This window comes from Triturus cristatus, chromosome 4_2 (assembly GCF_964204655.1).
Source record: "Triturus cristatus chromosome 4_2, aTriCri1.1, whole genome shotgun sequence".
Lineage (NCBI taxonomy): Eukaryota > Metazoa > Chordata > Amphibia > Caudata > Salamandridae > Triturus > Triturus cristatus.
In genome coordinates, this window is record NC_140586.1 from 718395116 (window position 1) to 718414563 (window position 19448).

General features: G+C 46.5%; 1 protein-coding gene across 2 annotated transcripts in view; it reads right to left on the bottom strand.

Annotated features, from left to right (window-relative positions):
- The window catches only part of LOC146834956 (sterol carrier protein 2-like), a 372999-nt gene that overhangs the window by 144797 nt on the left and 208754 nt on the right, over window positions 1-19448 (bottom strand). For both annotated transcript variants that reach the window (XM_085602598.1, XM_085602597.1), the window contains one exon: window positions 6869-6976. In XM_085602598.1, the coding sequence (XP_085458724.1) occupies window positions 6869-6976 (108 nt within the window). The remainder of the gene's footprint in view (window positions 1-6868; window positions 6977-19448) is intronic.

Consider the following 19448-nt stretch of genomic DNA (forward strand, 5'->3'; position numbering starts at 1 on the left):
GCTTTCACAGCCTTTAGAACGTGATACGAACAATCAAATCATTCTTTATATATGATCTTTGCAATAAATGAGAAAAGTTATTGTTTTTTGTACACTACAGTTTCACTCTAGTCACAATTTGTACTCTTATTTTTATCTCTATGTTGTGTGGTAAGATGAATGAATGGTATGATATGGAGTATGTATGTTGGTTTAGTAACAGAATTTTGGGGGAGGGTATCTTTAAAATGAAGTGATTTGTTTATGATCTCTTGTGAGTATATTGAAGTCTAACTCATGTTGAAATATTTCTATGATGTATTCTTTTGTGATTTACATATCTAGTTATTTTATTAATGAATTCTCACTCTAAAAAAGATAAAAATTGAAAAATAATAAATGCTTTTATAATAAATTTGGTTCTTTTTATATGATTATTTTGTATACAGAAAAGTGGCTTTTGATGGGGGAGATATAAGCTTTAGGCTATTCATGAAAGCAATGTAGGTCAGCCAGAGGTTGTTCATAGTCTTTTGGTCATTTTTCTAACCCCCTCCTCTTGGACCTAGAATTAAAATCAGGGGTTACCTTTTTGTTGTTATTGTTCTTTGCAAACACACATTACATTTTTCCTTTCATTCAACCTCATTGTATTGGCAATTGTATAACGGTACTGCAACCCCACAGAAGGTTATCGTCCAGGTCATGTTAGTTCACCTCTCCAAATAGCCCCCACCGCTACAACTGCTCAATAATAAAGGACGGCTTCATTACGATTCAACTGACTGCCGCAAACGGAGCCCGGGAGAGCCTTCGGCCTGAGACGTATGGTGACGATTCATTTCATGACAATAAAGTCGTAAACCTTTACTCAGTCCGACAAGAGAAACACAATGCATGATTACGGTATCTGACAAGGGTCAGAGTAGTGAGGCCTCGGCCCATTAGTCACTTCTTGGTCTTTAGGCAATGGTTACATTTAGCAAATCTGGAGGTGGAGGTATTTTTGGAGGAATAACGCTCCTTCGTGAATGACCACCGGACGAGGGCCCAATCATAGGCGCTGTGGTAGCCGCAGTCTATCGAGGGTTTGGTGTTTAAAAATCCTTGGGCCAAGCGGACGGACTGCGCTCCTATAATTGCACGCGGTGGTGGCTGTCATTCACGGGCTCGGTGTTTGAAAATGCATGAGCCTTGAGCGTGCTTGGTACAGGGGAAGGGGTTGATACAAGCAGCTGGCCGGAAATAGCTCCATTAAAACACGAGCCTTGTAGTTACTGCCTTCTATACACTATCGGACACCACGCCAGATATCACAATTGTAGAAATTGATTGTTTCTTTAAACAAGCTTTTGCAATGCAATAGGTCTCGCATTTATGAGAGACCTATTGCATTGCATTACGGACAACAGGAGGGGGGATGGGGGTGAGAAGGCACGGACAAAGTAGTGCTCACAGTCTAAATAACACGTACCTTACTGTGTAACACTCAAAGTAAAGGGGCCAGTAGCCATGGGAGGGTACAAATTACGACATGGCAATAAGAAGGAGGGACTAACAAGCCTCATAATCAATCAGACGCCAGCATTTACGACAGACAATGATACAAGCCAATTAAAAACATGTCGTGGGAGCTTCCACGGAGCTTCCACTCCATACTGAATACTGCATGCCTCGCAAAGTGAGCAGCGCATGCCCTCTGCCGCTATAGCAGTGCTTACTTTTCAGGGCTGGGTCTACACACATATCAGCTCACTAATTTCACAAGGTCTCCCCGGTGAAGAGCTGATATTGCACGGTATAGCTATGCCTGCCTGCGTTCAGTGTTGCTTGATTGGGCTGGATTTGTGTGTGAAAAATTTAAATTTGTACATTGTGACCGCCCGCCTTATCATGAGGCACACAGACTGCACACACACACACATCGACAGAAGCGGGCTGGGTGAGGTCCCTGCCACGTGACTATCAGCGGTCAGAGTAGCACTACACGATGACTGCTTGAAATTAGCCGGCCCCTCCGTCCCTGGATTTGCATTGTCAAGTGTTCCCTTTCCTCCCAAGTGAGTCGGACCAATCCGTGCGAGGGTCCCCACGTCTGCCCGCCCCAGCATACTGCGCAGCTGCAGTGCAGTGCTGTGCTAGTCAATGTACTCAAGAACAAGTAGCATGCAGCGCAGCAGCAGGTTTGTATAAAACCAAAAGGCACTGAGGCCGTAAGTAAATGATTTCATTTGGGTAGCAATGCGTGCGATAGTGTGAAGCAAGTATGCTTACTGTTTAATGGTTGAGATTCGTCACATGCCTGAAAAGTGCAACCTCAAAAGTAGCACATTATAGTTCCTTCCCCAGCAGCGGTAACCACGTTAAAATGTTCCCCCATCTGGCTCATTCACCAGTTCTGACTTTTGGAAAGGTGGGCAGCTGGGTTGATTACCGACATCTGAATGAATGAACCTTCATTCTCGTCTCCTACTGGTCGGTGCATATTCCTAGCCCAGACGCAGAGAGCTTCAAGAAATGGCACTGCGAGGAGTTCATTCAGCCCACCTCGAGCCACAGCACTCACCACCGTCAACTCTTCCCAGGCTAGAGGAGCCCCGAGACACTGGGAATATGCTGGCCAACTCAACTCCACGGCGCTGCGCCCCAACTACCGCTATGGGAACTTTCGGTTCACCTTCTGCCTCGAGGAGCTGCTGAGGAGCTGCAAGGAGCGGTACTGAGGCTATTTGGCAATGAGGCCTACACACTGGAGACGGGCCACCTGAGTAAGTATCCACTGAAATCGGAGTCAATGCAGATGTACAACCCTTCTGGGTGGAACATCATGGTCTTCGCCTCCCACCTGCCTGGGTGGGGGTTGCACCCTGAACCTGGGAAGGAGCACCCTCCTGGAAAACGTGGACGCTGTGAGACGGGCAAAGGGTCTGTGGGGTGACAGCAGCCACATCCGGACTCAGGATTCCTGAGACACCCTAGAAACAAAAATACCATCAAAGAGCAAGCAGATTACATCATCCACGAAGAAAGAGGGAAAGTCTCATTTTTATAGCCAGAATCCCTGTTTTTATTGACTTTTGCATCAACCAATACCCAAACACAGTGTCCCTGCACAGCTGCTTTCTCTCCCTCCTTTTCACGCCGTGTGCTGCCACTGAAGGTAGCACTCTCTCCAATAAACTTAAAAGAACCGACAGCAAACTTCTCATTTGTGGCAGTGTGAAGTTCATCCTGACTCTGAGGATGGGTGACTTCTTACACGATGCCTTCCACCACGGTGCTCAGAGTGTTGAGGCATTAACACAGTTCAATACGTGGCCCATGTTTAGGGGAGTTGGATGACTTCTTGTAACTTGAAACAGGACTCTCCATTTGAATTTTCTTTAACATCCCAGTGCATTCTGGGGTATGTAGTCTTGGTTGACTTTAATTATACCCATTGCAGTAAACCGAGATTACACAGTTTACCAAAATGAAAGCACATGACTGGATTAGCCTTTCCCTACTAATGTAGAGCAATCAAGTAAATACACAACTGCATCCCTTTAGATGGATTTTTAGCAACACCAGTAAAGTACCTTGATTACTGCTTGGTTTCCATGGGCGATGTGGAGGTGACTTGTTTCCGTGTGATTAAGGCAAACCATCAATTGATTAAGCTATCAACTTTTGCTCCATATAAAACCAGAGTGCACCAAATCATGAGCATCATTGTTTACTTTTAACCAGCATTCCACTGGAGCAAAGAGGGCATCAACATTCTTTACAAAAATGTAATTGGCAAAACAATACATATTTCTCTGTCTCCATTCTTGTGTATCTGCATATTCTTTACTTTGCCTGTCCATCCACTCTTGTCTAATGTTTTACATTTTTTTTTTTCAACAGATGTACTCCATTTCCCCTTTTTAGATCTTCCTCTTTCTTCCATATGTCTCTATCCCTCTCTTTAGCTTGCACCCTTCATAGCACTCGCTTTCTCTTCATCCATCTCATTACCTCGATTTCTTTCAGCCTCTGTCTTCTCTCTTTTTCTCCATCTCTATTAGCAGTCTATGCTTCCACCTTGTTCGCTTTCACTCATTCTGTATCCTTTTTTTCATTCCATCCCTTTCCGACTCCCTTTAATTCAGTTTCCCTCCCTCCATTTGGCTTCATGTTTTTTTTTGTTTGCAGCACACATGTGTGTATCCGCTTACATTAGTTGTACTTTGAGGTACCATTTCTGGTGCACATTCTGTTGAAGATCTTTTAGCAGCACTACACGTACAGAAACCCTTGGTCTACCTAGCAGCTTAGACGTTTCAAGGCATGGGCAAAGTGGGCTCTGGCCCTCGGCCCCAGCCTTTCAGGGGGGGCCCTGATAAAGACAGCTATGCAGAAAGCCTTGCCCTGATTACCTTGACTAATTCTTTTTAAAAAAGTACCGTTTTCCTTTTTAATGTGGGTGATATCTGAGAGTCTATTATGGACATTTGACAGAGACATGTTGCACATTTGTTTCATGGAACATTGATAACATTTCTTTTAGATTAAAACAGCACCTCTCAAATGAGAAACGGGAGGGTGTCACAAAGTCTATTTCCAGCAACATTAGTGCACTGCTGCCGTTTTACTGTATTGAAAAGGCATGTCACTATTTCTGAATATTAGATGTAAACACATTTAGAATTTTGAGAAGTATGCCTTGGTCACATGATGTGCATTTGCCTGAAGCCTGCACTGCTTTGCACTCATTTTCCACAAAATATGCATTTGCCAAAGGTTTGAAACACTGGGCAAATAACAGCTGCCCATATGATGTGCATATGCCAGAGGTTTTCACAGCATGACATATATAAAAAGCTATCCAAACAGAAGCCTGCACAGGTGGACATTTCTGACTCAGATATGTGAAGTTTGCAGACCTCCATTATATGCGCTGTTATTCCCAAATTGTGCTTTAAATGCACTTTTGATTTAATCTTTTTCAAAATGCTCACGGGGTGGGGGGAACCTTCTATCAAAACCTTACTTGAGGAAGGCTCCCTTGCTGAAATTCAGATCGGCTATTACATCTGGCTTTAAGCAATGCCGATTGAGGATGTGGGTGAAGCCAATTGAGTAAGTGGGTGGAGCCAGTGGGGGAAATAGGTGTGGCCCGTGGAGGAAGTGGGTGTGGCCTCCTACAAAAATGTGAGCACCTGGACTTAATATTTTACAAATTAAGCACTGCGCTATAGGCTCGACTTAAAAAAAAGGTGGCTGTTCCTAAATGGAAGGTGAAACGTTGGGGTATGTAAAGTGAGGGGATCTTCCTTATTAGGAAGTGTTGCCCTCGCACACCCATGTGGGTGTCATGCTTCATCATCGGACTTTTACTCCTCATTGGGCAGGAACTGCAATGCCCTACGGGGCCCCGCGAGAGGGCTCTTTGGTCAAGATGTATTTGTTTTAGCCATGATGATGCGGGCGGGTGTGTGTGAATTATGGATATGAATATATTGAGAAAAAGAGTGGTCTTAAAACTACCTAAGGGGCACCCAGGTGTACATTTAATCAGGGGTCCCCTTGGCAGGATTAAAATCAGTTAAGTGTAGATTGTCAGAGCAAGGTCATGAAGCGTGACAGTCTGCTGTGTGGTGTTTGGAAGCTTAGGTCAACATTTTTTACGCCTTATTGGTCCAGAAGGGAACCGTGGCGGTTCTTCAGGACCAAAGAAATTAGATCTCCTACCCTTACTTAGGTTGGGGTGTGCAAAGTTAAAACTAGGTTACGTATAGCAATCTACAGTGGTGAGACAAAAGGTCAATAGTACATAGAGTTGATCACCCTATCGCGATCTCATAATTCTACCCAAATCGACAACTGGAAGTACTTCCAGGAAGGCAGGGAAAGGGGTAGGTCGAACGCGATCCTCCACGTCGGACTGATCGATATCGCAGTATCTACGCGGTCCTCTGCCTTGATCTAAGGCACTCGAAGTCCTGTTGATTTGATTTGGTTTATGAGATCGCAATAGGGGATCAACTCTAAGGTACTATTGACCTTTGCCACCCTCTTTTGTTTATGTTCATATCTTTATTAAGAAGCATGGGTGCTGGAGCTTGAACTGTTCCTTGTCCCCCTCATATTGTGACTAAAGACTCTACAAGACAAACACAAGAGGCCTGTTTATAGGTTGTGAAGGTGACCTACGACATTGAGCTAAACACATAATCAATATTATAAAATTATATAGGACCATGTAAAATAAATAGTGCTAGAGCTTCTTACAAATAGACATAGCAATCAATACGGTGTAGTGGATTGAGTACTCTAAAGGACAAGGAATTGTAGCTGAGTTGTACTTATTTGTGAACAAATACTACCAGCAGTTTGAGATGAATGGCAGAACTACAGAGTGCATATTCCATTTCAACCATCCATGATATCACACTGACTACTTTGAAGTTTGATGACTAACGACATAGTGTATTTCTCTGACAGTTTTTCCACACTGCAGTCTGTTTCTCGCACAGTAAGTCATAATTTATTTTTCTTTAAAGAACTCAGTACGGAAAGTAACCAACACTATCAAGAAGTTATGGTCCAGCATAATTCATGAGCAACACGAATTTCAAACCCAAAATCACATTCACAGGGAGTGACTATACTACAAGAAATAAATGAATGTAATTTCAGACACCACATAATTTTGTTGGTTGATTCTTTTGACAGAGACAGCGTCAATGGAACAGAAAGTGTTTTGATGTAAGTTGGGTCACACTACAATTAAAGGCATTTCAGCAGATAAAAAGCATTTTAACAAGTTAATATTTAATTGAATGCATGCTCAAAATAACCAATATTCTGCCTATGAAGGTCAGAAAGATCAGCTAAATATGTTAGAAACTGCATGAATCCTTACCCGTGGCACCTAGTGGATGCCCTTTTGAAATCAGGCCGCCACTGGGATTGATGACCCATCTCCCACCATATGTGTTGTCTCCTCTATCGATAAGCTCTCCTGCCTTTCCTATAAAACATGTGAATGGCTATTAAGATACATGGACCAGTGCACAGGCAAAGGAACAAATGCACCATACAACAATACAGGCTAAACATGACACACCTTACAATAACACTACTCTACGGAGAAAACACTGTAATGCTATGGTGTTCATTACCAAGCTTAGTGTTCGAGCAGTTGGTCATTTGGGTAAGGTAATACTGGAAGCAGATTTCCTATATAGGAATTAAAACAATGCAGCAATTATGAAAAATATTGGGAGTGTCAGAACCCTTTTCAGAGGGCCATGGGGCAAGCAGGGTTTACTGGGCCCAACCGTGGGGGCTGTGGGTCCTTTACTCCTGGGTCCAGGGGCCGACCTACTATGGATCTTGAGCTACTGGTACCACCTCAGCACTTAACTCTCAGTGGTAACGCGGGTCGAACAGTCCAAGGCTTCTTGAGGGAGAGGAAGACACGGGGTGAACATAGGCTCACAATTCAAAATACGCACAAGTAGCATCAATAAATAATTATCCAGTCAATGACTTGCTTTTATTTAAAAAAGGAGTATTTATATACGAATACAAAATAAAATATGACATTCACAAACAATACACACAGTCCGCCAAAGTCAGCCCTCTAGTGTTTCATAGGCGCGTCCCTGAGTCCCACTCCCTCAAGTCAGCGGTAGTGGTTATTCCCCATTCACTGCACGTGACACTCTAGCTCGCCAACAGGGCCTCTTCTTATCCCATCTCACCAGCTTTGGAGCTATATAAGGCTAAATTGTGTGGGGCAGTCGTATGCGGGGCTTATTTGTGGGGCCGTTGTAACCTTGACTCACTAGTTAGAAGTGAAAGCAATATGCTACTTACCAGTATGCATCTGTTCTTGGCATGTAGAGCTGCAGATCTACACACTTGTGCATAGATCGCCATCTGGTGTTGGGCCTGGATGTTTGCAGTTTGTTTTTCCTCTTGGAAAGTCTTTGGAAGTCACGAGTTCGGTGACTCCTCCCTTGGATCGTATAGCGCATGGGCTTCGGCTCCATCCTCAGATTGTTTTTCGCCAGCAGGGAAAGATGGAGCATAGTAATAACAGTGAAGATGCCCATGTGTGTGTTATCTAAATAAGATAAGCTGGAACAGATACAGGTAGCCGGGGAGGCGGGTGGGCGTGTGTAGATCTGCAGCTTTACATGCCAAGAACAGATGCATACTGGTAAGTAGCATATTCCGTTCGAGGCATATGAGCTGCAGATTACACACTTGTGCATAGATTATATAGCAGTACCCACCGTTAGCGGCGACAGCCCGTATCTGTTGCAGTGGTTTGAAATAATGTTTTGAGTACAGCCTGGCCCACACTAGCTTGTTGCTTAGTTTGCACATCTACACAATTGTGTTTGGTGAAAGTGTGCGGTGTTGACCATGTAGCTGCTTTGCAGATATCATCTAATGGGATGTTCCCTAGAAAAGCCATTGAAGCCCCTATTTTACGTGTAGAATGGGCTTTAGGGGGAACGGATAGCGTTCGTTTTGCTTTATTGTAGCAAATTTGAATACACTTGACAATCCACCTAGCTATCCCAGACTTGGAGATGGGGTTGCCCTTGTGAGGTGGAGAGAAAGAGACAAACAGTTGTTTGGTCTTACGGAAAGGTTGTGTTCTCTCGATGTAGTAGAGTAAGGCTCATTTGACATCTAGTGTCTGAAGAGCTCTTTCTGCAACAGTTTGTGGTTGTGAGAAGAATACTGGTAGTTCTACTGATTGGTTTAGGTGAAAAGGAGAAATGACTTTGGGGAGAAATTTTGGGTTGGTACAGAGAACCACCTTATTATGGTGCATTTTTAGAGAAGGTTCTTGAATAGTAAATGCTTGTATCTCACTGACCCTTCTGAGGGAAGTGATGGCTACAAGAAAAGCGGTTTTCCATGTTAAGAATTGAAGTTCACATTTGTGTAGGGGTTCAAAAGGAGGTCCCATTAGTCTGGTGAGAACGATATTTAGGTTCCACACAGGTGAGGGTGGCACTCCGGGGGGAATTATTCTTTTAAGGCCTTCCATGAAGGCTTTAATGGCAGGTACTCTAAAGAGTGAGAGATGTTGCCTGTTTTGTAGGTAAGCTGCTATGGCTGTTAGGTGTAGTCGAATGGACGTATAGGCTAGATTGCACCTTTGTAGGTGGAATAAGTAGCCTATGATGTGTTGAATGGACACATCTAGTGGATTGATGGTGTTGTTATGACAATAGATAACAAAACCTTTCCACTTGGCGGCGTAGCACGCTCTAGTGGTAGGGCGCCTAGCTTCTTTTATGACGTTCATACAGTCAGGGGGAAGATTTAGTTACCCGAATTCTAGGATTTCAGGAGCCAAATCGCAAGGTTGAGCTGAGCTGGGTCCGGGTGTCTGATCTCGCCATGGTTCTGGGTTAAGAGGTGTGGAGAGAGGCGTAATTTTTGATGCGGTACTACTGATAGTTCCAGCAGTGTGGTGTACCACGGTTGTCTGGCCCAAGTTGGCGCTACTAATATTAGTATGAGGGAGTACTGTTGTAGTTTGCGCACTACTAGTGGAATGAGTGGGAGAGGCGGAAAAGCGTACGCAAATCTGCCTGACCAGTTCATCCATATCGCATTGCCTTTGGACAATGGGTGTGGGTATCTGGCGGAGGAGCTTGGGCATTTTTTGTTTTCGTGGGTGGCGAAGAGGTCTATCTGTGGATGCCCCCACATTTGAAAGTATGGTTGAAGAACTTGCGGGTGAAGTTCCCACTCGTGGAGTTGTTGTGTTTGTCTGCTGAGTAGATCTGCTATAGTGTTTTGTACTCCTGGGACATGTTGGGCTAGGAGAAAGATTTTCCAGGGTATGGCCCATCTCCATATGCTCTGTGCTAATTGAGGAAGCTGTAGAGAGTGTGTGCCGCCTTGTTTTTGAACATAATACATGGCTGTCATGTTGTCTGTGCGGATTAGGACTGCTTTGCCCAAAATTTGTGTCTGAAAGGATTTTAGGGCTAGGAAGATCGCTAGTAACTCCAGATGGTTGATATGGAGTAGCTTCTGTTGAGGTGTCCATTTGCCTTGCATGGTGAGATATAATAGATGAGCTCCCCAGCTGGAGAGCGATGCGTCTGTTGTTAGTACTATCTGTGGAACCGGGTCCAGGAACGGTCGACCTTTGGAAAGGTTTGTGGTGGTCCACCACTGCAGAGAGCGATGGGTACGACCGTCTACCAACACTAGATCTGTTAATTGACCCTGGGCCTGGTTCCATTGGTGCGCTAAGCACTCTTGGAGAGGACGCATCTGGAGTCTTGCGTGAGGTACTATGAAGAAGCAAGAGGCCATCATCCCTATTAGTTGCATGAACACCCGAGCTGGAAGGGAGTGTTGTGCTATGAATTTTGCGCGTAGAGCCTGAATGCTTGCAATCCTGGCAGGATTGGGGTAGGCGAGCGCTTTTGAGGTGTCTATAGTGGCACCTAGATATTGTTTTATGTGGGATGGTTGGAGATGGGACTTTTCGTGGTTTACCGTGAAGCCCAGCTGATGAAGTAGCTGGATGGTGGTGTGTGTGTGTTGTACACACTGATTGTATGAACTGGCTTTTATCAACCAGTCGTCTAGGTATGGGAAGACATGAATGTGTTGTCTTCGCAGATGTGCTGCCACCACTGCTAGGCACTTGGTGAATACTCGTGGTGCGGTTGTGACTCCGAACAGGAGCACTTTGAATTGGTAGTGTTGGCCGTCCACTACAAATCTGAGGTACTTCCTGTGGGACTTGTGCACTGGAATGTGGAAGTAAGCGTCTTTTAGGTCCAAAGTGGTGAGGAAGTAGTTTTGGGAAAGTAGCGGAAGTACCTGCTGAAGCGTCACCATATGAAAGTGGTCTGAGTGTATGTATGTGTTTAGGGTCCGAAGGTCTAGGATGGGCCGTAGAGTCTCGTCCCTTTTTGGTATGAGAAAATACAGGGAGTAGACCCCTATATTTTGTTGGTTGGTTGGAACGTGTTCTATTGCCTCTTTGTCTAGGAGGGAGATTACCTCCTGCTTGAGTAGCCGCAGATGTTCTGGTGACATCGGGCGTTGTCTGGGTGGAATGTTTGGGGGGGTAGATGTTAGTTCTAGGCAGTAGCCTGACCGAATTATTTGTGTTACCCATTTGTCTGAGGTGATGGTAGTCCAGACCGGAAGGAAATGTTGGAGTCTGCCCCCTGACCGGAGTGTGATGGTCTGGGGGAAGTGGAGGGAAGTCATTGGTGGGGCGCGGTGGCAGAGCGGGCGGTGTTTGTTTTGCCTCTGCCTTTGTTATTGTTGCCCCTGTAGCCGCCTCTTTGGTAACCCCTTGTAAAGGTGGACTGAGTAGGGGATTTGTATGCAGTGGAAGCGGTGTCTGAGGAGTAGCCTCTGGATGTGCTCCGAAAGGAAGAGCGGCGAAAGGAGCGTCTGGGAGGGTGAGATTGTAAGGCACCCATGGATTTTGCCGTGTCCGTGTCCTTTTTCATTTTCTCTAGGGCTTCATCCACTTTGGGGCCAAACAGATGTTCCTGGTCAAAGGGATGGTTGAGGATGGAGGCTTGTACCTCCGGTTTAAAATCGGATATCCTTAGCCAGGCATGGCGACGGAGGAGGACACTAGTATTGATAGCCCTAGAAGCTGTGTCTGCTGCGTCTAAGGCACAACGTATGGAGGTATTAGTAATTGTTTTGCCCTCCTGAATTAGCTCATTGGCCCTAGCTTTGTATTTATCAGGGAGATGGTGCATTATGGCTTCTAGCTCGTCATAATGGGCCCTGTCATACCTCGCTAGTAGTGCTTGTGTATTTGGCGATACGCCATATATTGGCCGCTTGAGATGCAGTACGTTTGCCTGATGCGTCCAAGAGTTTAGACTCTTTGTCAGGTGGTGGTGCGTCACCGGACGCCTGGGAGTTGGCCCTTTTCTGTGCTGTGGATACCACCAAGGAATCTAGTGGAGCTGGCCCTCTGATGTAGGAGGGGTCTGTTGGGGTGGCGTTATATTTTTTCTCAATGTGCGGGTTAATGACCCTGGCCCTGACTGGGTCCTTAAAGACCTCCGGCGCAGGTTTTATAACACCTTTTAGCATAGGCAATATGGAGGTGGTCCTATGTGTGGTGTCAAATGTATCTAGGAGGAAATCCTCCTCCACTGGGTCGGTATGTAAATCTACCCCGTGGTAGTGTGCCGCCCTTTGCAATAAATGATTGAACCCCAAGGAGTCTTCTGGTGGAGAAGGTCTGGAAGGGTAAAGATCGTCTTGTGGGACGTTAGGGACATCAGGGATATTATAATCGTCCCATGGGTCTGGGGATCCTGTGGGAGTGGGGTCCCCTGTAGGTATATCTTGGGGTACATCCCCTATGTCGTCGTATGGATCCCCTTGATCATCATCATCCGGGTATGGAGTGGGGGAATGATGAGGTGGGGGTGGAGGAGGGGAAGGGGGAGGAGATGGTGGAGGTGGGGAAGGTAGTCTGAAAGGGGAGGTAGCAGAGTCCTTCCTTTTTGGAGGTGGAGGCGGAGCAAGTTTGTCGAACTGTCTCTTTTTGATAGAGAGCATTAAATGTCCAGTTGTGGGATCCTTAGTTAATGTTTTTTATAAGGGATCTGGTGTAAATAGTTCTGGAGAGGTTGGTTGGTCCGTCGGCGCCGAAGGCGTGGGGGCCGTTGATTTTTTTAAGCTTGTCGGTGCTGGTTCATTGTTTGGAACCATGTTTGGGAAGCTCCGGTTGTTTAGTAGGCGCCGAGATGGATTTCGGCTTCGAAATGTCGGTGCCGGTGGTCTTGTGGGTTTTTGTCGGTACCGAGGATGGGGTCTGGGCCAAGGAGCTGGGTCTCGACCCCGAGTGTTTCGGTGTGGGGCTTGGTATCGAGATAGAGGCCGTTTTCTTTTTCGGTGCCGAAGGGTGTTTATCGGCTCCGACGGTGGGCTGGCTCGAGCTTAATTGGCTTCTTTACCGGCCCGAAGGTGCAGTGTCTTTGGTCTTGCTTAGGCCCGAAGGCGTGACCGAAGCCTTTTTCGGTGCCAGCGAGGAAGTGGGGGGGGGGGGCGGTGTAGAGTAGTACTCACGACCCTCTGTGCCGGAGTGATGTCCTCCACATCTGAATCGTCGGCTTTGGAGGCGCTGACGAGTCCCTCGTCAGTGTGGTGTTCTTCTGGAGCATCGACGCCTTCCCCGAAGATGTCGTTCCGGATCGCCGTCGAAGAGTGTGCCATGGTTCTTCTGGATCTTCGGTCCCGAATCGTTTTCTTGGACCGGAAGGATTTACACGCCGGACAGTCTCGAGCCTCGTGTTCAGGGCAGAGGCAGAGGTTGCACACCTCGTGGAGATCGGTGTGGGGGAATTTTGACCCACATTGAGGACACTTTTTAAATGGAGTCCTTTCCATTAGCCAGGACCGGAGCTTGGGTAAGCCCGAAGGCCGCCGTCGACGACTGGAACCGAAGGTCTTGCCGATGAGAGGCGCGTCGAGTGGGGAGATCGCGATCGAAAACAATAGCGCGAATTGGAGTGAGGTTTGCGCGTCGATCGTCGAACTGGAAGCTGTTCGGAACCGGAGCGCAAAGATTACATCTGAGCCCGATGGCGGAAAAAAAACTATCTGAGGATGGAGCCGAAGCCCATGCGCAATACGATCCAAGGGAGGAGTCACCGAACTCGTGACTTCCAAAGACTTTCCAAGAGGAAACAATAAATGCAAACATCCGGGCCCAACACCAGATGGCGATCTATGCACAAGTGTGTAATCTGCAGCTCATATGCCTCGAACATTATTTTATTAAATCCTTGCTGAGACTTCGGAAAAGTGACCCATTGCTCCCATTAAAGTTTGACTTAAATATCTCACATTTATTTTAATTATAGCTTGTCTAAAACCTACCCTTTATTGGGTCAGGCTCTGGATGACAAAGGAACTGTACCCATATAAATATTGCCTCAACAAGATACTGGCTAACCATCTGCCACTTACGATCTCCTGGGTATCCCATGTAAAAACCTGGCTTACCAGGCTAGGATTGATTGAATATTGGCTGCATCCTGCAGAAATTCCAGAAAGCGCCACAGAAACTGTCAAACTTTACTATTGGGATGTTGTTGTTAGCACAAAAATCTCTGCAGTATCCTCGGGCAGTCTTACAGATTCTTACCCATCTTTCAAATGTGGCTCACAATATATATCCCACTTTCAAGAACCCTTTTTATCGAATTGAGGTTAGGTATTCAGTCGATTTCATCCTTCGCTTAATACATGGAACAAAAATGAGAAATCTACCAACCTATGTCCCATGGGCTGCCATGCTGTAGAAAATGAGGAACATTTATTGTTTTTTTGCAGCACTTATGCAAAACAGCATGCTCGTTGGACAGCTCCCCTCTGCTAGCCTCTTGGGCTTGTAGACCAGCACAATGCACTAAGAGTCTGCCAGTCAGACAACAGGAGTAGCATAGTATATTCGATCTCCATTATTTACGCTCAATTGGTCATATCGGAGTAAGGACCGTTGGAAAAAATCTACCATCTAAAAAGCACTTATTTATGTTTCATCATGTCCTTTATTGCACTATGCACTTTAAGCTTACTTGCGTTAGCTAGTGCTTCTGATTTACCTTCAACTTGACAATAGATTTGACTTTCCTGATGGCACAGCAAATACTTTTTGAGCCCACCTTCTAGACTTTCTCTGAGGTTTTTGGCTCTCTGGTAATTGTCTTAGAATGGAGGTATTCCATTGGATTCTTTTTTGCCAATGGATATGTCATGATTTTAAATTACTTATTTGTACTGCTATAAACTGTGAACTAAATTCATTATGCTTCTATGTAATTTTAATAGGTCTTTTTCTGTCTACTTTTATGGTTCTGTGAACCGAAATAAAGTTGGTTCATGATTATGTTGACATTCAGGTTAATCCCCATTAGCAGTCTGAGTCTCAGGAGTCCCATTTCAAATCAGAATGAAAGTAAAACATGTGCTAGTGCCGCAGCATTAACCAGCAAGCAGGTTCCACTGGGGCAGTCTGGTCCAAAATAAATCTTATCCGCACAAGCAAGATACGAGCAATGGGAGTCCCCGAGTGTACTCCCTCGGTGGGTGCTGGAACTGCAGGGGCTGTCTCTGTTAAGTCTCGCTAAGGTGGCCCAGCCAGTCAGTGCTCGGTTGTCCAAGAGCTCCCCCACATGCAATCCTAAAATGGCCGGAGGTTCTCGTTGCTCCTCCAAGTTCTTCCCATCGGTAGTGGGGGGTGCGACGATCCTGGAGGTGGTCCTCAGTCATGGCTCAGGCCTGCTAGGGTCAACACGGTAGCCTCTCTTCTCCGATGACAATATGTAAATGTAAATTGATACTTGTATACCGCACTACTCACCCGCAAGGGTCTCAAGGCGCTTGTACGAATACCGCTGTGGAACCCATCCTGGCTTTCCCTGTGAGGTGTCCACTCCTGGGCACCCCCAAGGTGGAGGCCAGGCATCCTTAGCGTTGTGGGGGCCGTTGTGGAGATTAAGCAAGCTATTGCCCAGAGTTGCAGAGTGGGACTCCATGATTGGAATAGGCACCGAGGCGAGAATTATCAGGTCTGTGAAATTTTCAGCCCAAGACCCGCCGAGGCGGGGAATTGAACCCTGGTCCCGGGCCAGACCTCTGCATCAGGGTCTGCCGCTCTAACCATTGAGCCACACTTCGCCACAATACTGACCAGCACACACTTCTTGCTTGGTCCCGGTGGCACCTCTGGCATACGGGGTCACTGTTCCTCAACCTCACATTGGCTACAGCCCACTCAGCACAGCAGTACTCTTCATGGCACCCCACATGGCGTTCAGGGTTGCCATCTTAACACTCCCATGGGCGATAACCCTTTCGGTGCAAAAATGATCACAGCCCACTTCACGGTGCCCCTCTTCTGGAATGAGGAGGTTCTGTACTTTCCTTGCACACAGGCAACGATGTGATTGGAGCAGCAGGTGTCTACTCACACCTTTCTAAGGGAATCCACTCCCCAGGATTCTCCTCTGGACCTCGCTCCCTCCAACGATCTCCTCTTCTTCACAGGGTACAGAGGTCTTGGCAAGCAGGAAGGCACCGTTGCTCCAGGCTCCCGGGCAGGCGGTCTTGGATTCCCTGGGTGATGTCCCCTCACCCAGCTGGGAGACTAGCAGGCCTTGGTCCCAGTCCGGGACACAAGCAAAAGTCTTGCAGAACTTATCTTCTCCAGTATTGGGGTGTCTTTCATAGATTCACATGCTTGAATATTCCCCGTCGTCGGAGTGGGAGTCCCACGGTAAATAATATAGCAATATATACAGTCATAATATATATATATATATACATATACATAAGTAATCATATAAAACAGAGATATAAGTAAGTGATAAACATCAAGAATGTCTCTATATGAAATCTCCATAGAGATACATGGAAAGAGAAAAAAGACATTCGCAGTCTATCTCTGTCATTATGTTAGTCCAAACTACGGCCAATCAGGCGTCAGCTCCTCTCTAGAACCTTCTCCTCAGAGCTCCTCACCTCAGATTTTCTACCGCACGTCGTGTGAAAGGGAGCCTCCCTGAGCTCTGCTCAGTTTTGTTCTATTCAACATGTCTTCAAGTAAGAAGTCTTTGTTTAGACCTTGTTCTTCTTGTGGAAAGCTACGTTTATTCTCAGAAGATCCACACAGTAAGTGTATTTACTGTCTTTACCCAGACCATGAAGTGGCTAAATGTAAGTTCTGTAGAATTTTTTCTACAAAAACTTTGAAGGACAGGGAAGGCCGTCTCTTGTTGTGGCTACAGAGACTTAAGGATAAAGATGAAGTGGTTTCTGAGGTAGAAAGCCTTACTTCTGGCCGTTCCCACACAGCCTCTAAGCGCAGTAGCTTACAAGAATTACCTTCTCCTTTTCTGAAAAAGAAGAAAATGTCTTTGACTATGACATCTGCCACTTCTTCTGCCTTGTCTACTGCTTTGTCGCCCACGAGACTTAGTTCTCAGGCTGCTGAGGCTTCCACTTCCCAGTTTTTCAGAGAAAAAACTGGCTTCGTCGTCGACGAAGCTTCCGACGAAGAGATCTGCAATTTCCTGCTCGTCGACGGTGACACTCACGACGACGACAGCATCTACATCGTCGTCGACGGTTCCGTTAATCAGTACCATCAAGACTGTATCCTCTATTGTACCTATTGCATCGTCGTCGACGAAGAAGGAAAAAATCTTGTCGACGAGTAAGTCGTCAAGTGATCCGTCGACGAAGAAGAAGAAGGTTCCGTCGACGAAGGTTCCGTCGACGAAGGTCCCGTCGACGAAGGTCCCGTCGACGAAGGTCCCGTCGACGAAGGTCCCGTCGACGATGGTCCCGTCGACGATGGTCCCGTCGACGATGGTCCCGTCGACGATGGTCCCGTCGACGATGGTCCCGTCGACGATGGTCCCGTCGACGAAGGTTCCGTCGACGAAGGTTCCGTCGACGAAGGTTCCGTCGACGATGGTCCCGTCGACGAAGGTCCCGTCGACGCTAATTCCATCAGCTATGGTTACGTCGACGATAGTCCCGTCGACGATGGTTCCTGTCACGAGTCCATCTACAAGGATGTCCTCAGTACCTTCTATATCTCCGGTACCGTCGACGGCAATCTCTTCAGCGCAAATAAAAATTTAGAGGACGACTGCTACTCAGAGGTCCTTAACAGATCAGATTTCATCCACGTCCACAGCACCTACTTCGCCGTTTGCCGCTGCTCCTTTGGTTCCATTGCAACCAAGTTCTCGACCTGATATGTCGGGAGAAGTTATATTGTTGGAGGATTCACATCTTCCTTCTCCATTATTTGCCACGGATTCTGATCAGGATTCAGAAGAAGGTTTACCTGAATCGTTTGGGACGGCCTGCAGTCCCTCAGATTTAATAATAAAGTGCCAAGACGATAGTAGTGAGGATGAGGAACAATGTTATCAGCAAGAAGTTCCTACAGAAAGACAAACTGCGACGCTACCACTATCCCTCATAACAAATCTTCAACTCATGTTGGACGATTATAATAGACGTTTTCCGTTATCACCGCAAGAAGCTGTGGTCCCGCCTCTTCCAGTGGTGCCAACAACTATATCGGAACGGGTACCAGCCCCAATTCCATCTGTGGTAACACCTTCACTACCGCTGCAACATTCCTCCACTCGGGCAGTACCTTCTCAGGTCACTGAACAAGAGGAAGAAATTCCTCAAGACAGGGAGGATGGTGAAATTCTCGATTATGGTGGTGATGATGATGATGACGATGATGGTATGACGGAGTGGGATGATTATCATGCTCAAACACCATCTCCCTCGGCAGTGATACCGGGTGACTCACCAGCGGTGGATATCGCCGGTTTTCACCAGTTAATGGATAGGGCAGCACAGAGATTCAAATTGACTACGGAGCATAAGGAGGAGGATTGTTTCCTTTACGATTTCAAAAACCAGCCGTTTAAACAAACACATACAATCCCTATAATCGAATTTATTTGGGAGGAAGGCAAGAAGATTATGAAGACCCCAAATAGTCTTCCGGCACAGGTACCCAGATTGGAAAAAAAGTACAAATCGCCTTCGGGAGCGCCAGCGTGTCTTACTGGCCAAGCAAAGGCAGATTCTGTGGTGACACAGGCCGCGCAACGTCGGGCTAGAAACCCTGCGTCAACGATTACGGCACCACCTGATCGTGATGGACGTCGTTTGGACGCCATAGGGCGGAAATTTTCTTCAATGGCTTCCACCACTGTAAGAGCGGCTAATGCTCTGGCCATTTTAGGCCGCTACGACCGTCAGGTATGGGCGGATATTTCAGCGTTAGTTGACCAACTGCCGGAACCATCGAAGAGTGAGGCCCTAAAGCTACTCCAGGAGGGTGAGAGTACATCTGCGGAGATGATAGACTGTGCAGTTGATATCGCCTGTATGGGATTCCGTCAGCTTGCTGGGGCAGCGGTATTGCGCAGGCAAGGTTGGTTGCGCTCAACATCCTTTCGTCAGGAAGTACAGGCAAAAATATTGTACATGGCATATGATGGAGAGGCTTTGTTTGGAGATCATGTGGATGAAGCTCTCCAATCGATAAAGAAGGATACGGAAACTGCCCGCTCTCTGGGCACGTTACAATTTCGGAAACAGTCCTTTCGGGGTGCACGCGGACGCGGCACCTCTTCTAATTTTCGACGAGGAAACAACCAGTATAGATCATATAGCCCAAGGTTCCAACCGTTATTCCTATAACCAACAACAAACCTCTCGACAACAGTCTTCCAAGACTTACAGAGGAAAATCCTCTTATAGGGGTTCTACCCCTAAGAGACAATGACTTGTATCAGTCCCAAAAAATTGGAGGTCGAATCTCTCTGTACTCTTCTCAATGGTCCTCCATAACAAAGGACCGTTGGGTTTTGGACATTGTAGAAAGAGGTCACACTCTAGAGTTCACCGAATTCCCT